This window comes from Corvus moneduloides, chromosome 10, assembly GCF_009650955.1.
Source record: "Corvus moneduloides isolate bCorMon1 chromosome 10, bCorMon1.pri, whole genome shotgun sequence".
Lineage (NCBI taxonomy): Eukaryota > Metazoa > Chordata > Aves > Passeriformes > Corvidae > Corvus > Corvus moneduloides.
The window spans coordinates 229,765-234,202 of record NC_045485.1 but is presented as its reverse complement, the minus strand read 5'-3'; the positions used below and the strand labels follow the sequence as shown (position 1 = coordinate 234,202).

At 51.7% G+C, this 4,438-nt stretch overlaps 1 protein-coding gene across 1 annotated transcript; it reads right to left on the bottom strand.

The window, feature by feature from the left end:
* Positions 1-376: 376 nt before the first annotated feature.
* LOC116448870 (suppressor of tumorigenicity 14 protein homolog) lies at positions 377-4,202 on the bottom strand. The gene is made up of 7 exons (XM_032119887.1): positions 4,145-4,202; positions 3,156-3,319; positions 2,545-2,615; positions 1,964-2,124; positions 1,205-1,240; positions 699-931; positions 377-563 (listed from the first exon to the last, which is right to left on the bottom strand). Exons 1-6 carry the CDS (start codon positions 4,200-4,202, stop codon positions 699-701), a joined length of 723 nt encoding a protein of 240 aa, XP_031975778.1. The 3' UTR covers positions 377-563.
* Positions 4,203-4,438: the final 236 nt, after the last annotated feature.

Sequence of the window (4,438 nt, the reverse complement as noted above, 5' to 3'; positions counted from 1 at the left end):
TCCCTGAGCTCGCGGCACAGCGCCCCCTGCCGGCGCGGGAAATCCCCGCAGCCGCCCCGCCCAGCCGGGAGCCACCAGCGCCCCTGGCGGCCGCGAGCGGAGCTGCAGCGAGGGGAAAGCGCTCCAGGAGCGGGAAGAGCCCGTTCACTGGGCTTGCTGCTCTTGTTTGTTGTCACTGCCATTGTTGTTGTTTGCTTGCCTTGTTATACATACACACACTGGTAAAGAACTGTTATTCCTTTTCCCATATCTTCACCTGAAAGCTCCTAAATTTTCATGTTGTAATAATTCAGAGGAAAGGGTGTCATATTTTCCATTCCAAGGGAGGCTCCTGCCTTCCTTGGCAGACACCTGTCTTTCAAACTGAGACGGCTGCCCATGGCAGGGAGAGGGGGGGGGAAACAGGCCAACGCCTCACCTCACCTTTTGTCTTTGGGAGCTGGAAGAACTCAGCCTTAATGCCAGGGAATCACCCCTCCTTGTTGGTAGTCAACATGACTAGCATGACATTCTGGGAGGACAGGAAGGTCAGGTTCTAAGATGGGCCATAATTCCCACAAAGCCTAGGAAGCAAGGGACAGAATCCATGAGGCACTGCTGCACAGGGAGCTTCAAGTAGCACAGCTCAGCTCTGAGCAGGGACAGGAGCAGGACATCTCAGGATCACCCTGGACTCAGTGTTGTACAGGAACACCCACCTAACCAAGGTGTGGGGATCTGGGCTGAGAGTCGTACACCTTGATGTAGTCACTGTCATCTCTGCATGGCTCCAGCTCCAGGGTCTTGAAGGTGAGGCTGATGCTGGAGCTGGCATTTTCCCTCAATGCCCAGTTGCAGAGGGCATTGTTGGGGTATGGGCTGTTGGGGAAGCCCAGCATGGTGAAACTGGTGACCTCCTCTTCCTTGGTGTGGAGGGAGAACATGCAGCTGTCTGCCTGGAGAGTAGGGAACAGTTAACAAGGCAAACAAGGCTTGCCCTGCCTTTCCCTGGGATGCAGAGAATAAATCCTGCAGGCTATCCCAGGGCAGATGGCTCTTCCTGGATAACAGCAAGTGCCACAGTCTGTCCAACCACAAAACAGCTCCAAGGAGCACACTGGGGTCTTCCTTGCACACAGAGCACCTCTCTCCAGATCCTTCCCCATCCTGCAAGAGAAACACCACCCTAAAGAGGCCACTGAAATGGAAGAAGAACTGCACTTACGGTCCCAGGCAGAGTGAGCTATGCTGGGGTTCACAGCTGCAGGAGAAAAAAGAGCTGGCATCACCCTTTGGGCTATGCAAAATCCCTGGGCACAAAGCCGAGGTTGTTTCTTGGACCCTCATTGATCGGGCCTTGCTTGAGGAGTCTCTCCTTGAAAATTGACAGGGGAGGCTGCTTCTGCCTGGCCTCTGGAAACTGAGGGATCAAACTCTGTTGGGGCCCTCCCCCCTGCCGTGGGGTCCTGGGAGAGGGGCCCTGGGGGGAGGCATGGGGTTTCCCCGCCCCTGGTCAGCCTCGTTCCCCATTGGTTGTTTTGTGTTCCCCTGCACGGGCAAGGACCCTCGGGTCCCGTGATTGCCTCAGTTCCTCAGCAGATCCTCAGCCATGGAGAAAGAAACATCTCTGAAACATCTGTCAAGAATCTGTCCATATATATTTCTTTTCCATGGGCCTCGCTGTTTGATACACATGTTGCAGTGTATCCACACTGTAACAAAACTCTTCTCTGCAGAGGGAGAACTCATCCCTGTCCCTCTTCCCTGGGCTCAGAGGAGAACAAAGAGCATTCCAGCAGAGGGGAGCAGGTCCGTGCAGCCTCCTTCAGGCTGTACATCCCATTAAGCTGTGCTGTGACAACCTTACCACCACCCTCAGGGCTGGCTTTCCCAAGAGAGGGCTGCTACCAGCGTCTTCTCCCTCCAGAGAAATATCCCACCCAGTCCCACACAGAGGCCCAGGGACAACAGAGCCAATACTCATGGATAGCGATGACTGACTCCACCTTCAGCATGGGGTTTCTCAGGCAGGGGTTCCACCTCTGCACCAGGCTCTGCTTGTCAGCCATTGCCCTGTCCAGGCTCTCCTCCTGGTACTTGGGCGCAAGGAATTCTGACCAGTGGTAGTCACTGACACTGCCTTCACTGTGGGAAGGGCAATTGTGGCGTGAGGGCAAGGACAAACATGGGAGGATTCAAGTACCACTAGAAGATGGTGCCAGAGTACTTGATGAGCTATTTTTGGAGCCTAGCCACAGGGAAGGGAGAGTTTCAGTGACAAGTTAAGCAGACAGTGCCCAGCAAAGGCCCCTGCCAGCCCCAGGAGTCCCTCTCAATGCTGCCAGTTACCAAACACTGCAGTTCACTACACCACACATTGATTTTCTGAAGACATCTGATAGAAAACAAAATGTATTTTCAGGCCACTTTTTACTGCTCACCCTTTCCTGTGTCATTTAGGGTGACTACGGGGGTTCTTCCATCCCAGCATCTTGGGAATGAGAATAAATGGCTGTGTGATATCCTGGCACCCAAGATGGGGCTCAGGCAGTGCCTAACACTCACCTGAAGGCAGTGATCATTGTCTCTTTGTGGTAAGGACCAATATCAGTGTGATTCCTGTAGGTCTCCTCCACCTGAAAGGGTTAAAAAGGGGTGTTCATCATGTCCAGAAGTGAGGAAAAGGGAAAGGCTAAAGACAGAGGCCTTTTAAGGAAAACCAGGGCACATACCTGGCATCCCTGGGTGCTGGAATCTGCAGAGCCAAAGAAAGGAAGAAGGAGAGTTGAGAGCCCCAGCACAGCCCAGGGCTGCCCATCACAGCCTGCTCTGACGCAGCTTCCCTGGGAGAAGTGAATCCCCAAGTCTGAGGGAAGAGGCAAGACCAGCCACAGCTTCAGCCTCCTTCAGACACCCTTCTGCCTCAGTTCCCGGCCCTGACTCATCCAACGATCCTGGGACATGCCCTGGCAGCTCCTATGGCACAGGGAGATGCTGTGGCACTGGGCTGGAGTTGGGATGTCAAGATCCAGCTCCAAGGAAGGTCCCTGCTCCCAGCCAGTGTGTCACAGTGAGCAGGGAAAGCTCCAAGGAATCTTACATGACATATCCCCATGGCCATGGAACAAGAGAAAAATTCCTTGCTTGCAGAAGGAGGTAGGCAAGAAACCTCTTACCATGCTCTTCACCTTCTTGGCCAGCACACTGAACTCTGGAGAGCTGGAGTTCTCATAGGCATCCAGGAATTCCCAGTTCAGAACCCGCAAGAGGCCACTGAAAACCTTCTGGACAGGTGTGTACCTGTCTGGAAGGGAACAGTTCAGGGTCAGGAAGTGTAACGCTAGGGAGCAGCGAGGAGTCCCCAGGCAGGTGCAAAAGAGGAACTTTATTTACAAAAACCTGGCCTTTTTATGCTGTTAGTTGGTTGTTAGTTTACACAGTTTTAAGGCACAACAAACCAAATTTAACCAACCACCATACACCATGGTGCGGGCACAAGACATTCATGCAGCATGCCTCACTACCTCTATTCTAGCTGAGTCATTCTCCCACAGTCCTCTTCTACTTACACTAAGTAACAGGCCAGAGCCATGATTTTACCAGGCCTTCCCTTTACAAAACTTTACCTATCGGTGACACTTCCCCCTTCTTTGTTTTTTAAGTGTTGCACAGCTAAAACTGTCTGTGCCAGTATGGCCATTATCTTATTAAGACTGTTATTGATCATTTGTTGCACACAAGATAAAATACATGGGATACATACCATAATCATTAAGAACACACCAAGGATAACTATGCCATACATTGCTAAGCGTTTTAACCATGCCCCAAAGCCAAAGTCAAGGTAGTCGAGCCATGAAGACACCACCCACCAATCACCCTCATTATGTTGCTGTAACTGTTTAATGAGCTGCTTCAGATTACTGATACCGTTATGGATAGACTCTGAATGATCACTTAAGTTCATGCAGCACATGCTCAAAATCTTCGGATCCATGGCCTTGAACCAACAGCAAGAAGTCAATGACCGCCCTGTTTTGCAGTGTTGCATGTCATACCGATTCAATGTCCATTAGCATAGCTGAAAGAGTGGCACTAGTGGCGTTAGCTTCCTTTGCAAGCCAGCAGCCAAGCTTGCTTAAAGAAGCCAAAGCGTGAGCAGTACCAATTGCTGGTACTAAACTGGCAGAGATGCGCTCTGCGGTGTTCCAGAGAGTTACCATCGGATCGCACTTCTCGTTAAGAACCTGCGTGCTGCGCCTAACGCAACGCTGTGCTGCAACAATTAGAGCAGTCTGATTTGGATGAAACAAGGTTAGTTGGCCAATGGTGCAAGGTTCACCAACAGCTTTGCCTGATATACCTTTTCAGATGCTCTCCCCACATATTAAGAACAAGTCCGGGGGGACAGCAACAGCGCTGATGCTGGATGTCAGTTGACTTTCCACGGTCCGATTAC

What these genes read in the sequence shown, in the direction of transcription:
- LOC116448870 (XM_032119887.1), bottom strand. Translation starts at nt 4,202, where the DNA reads ATGGTAACTCTCTGGAACACCGCAGAGCGCATCTCTGCCAGTTTAGTA. An exon ending in CAGTTTAGTACCAGCAATTG is followed by an intron (nt 3,320 to 4,144) that starts GTACTGCTCACG and finishes GCTGCTCCCTAG; the next exon opens with CGTTACACTTCCTGACCCTG. An exon ending in CCAAGAAGGTGAAGAGCATG is followed by an intron (nt 2,616 to 3,155) that starts GTAAGAGGTTTC and finishes TAACCCTTTCAG; the next exon opens with GTGGAGGAGACCTACAGGAA.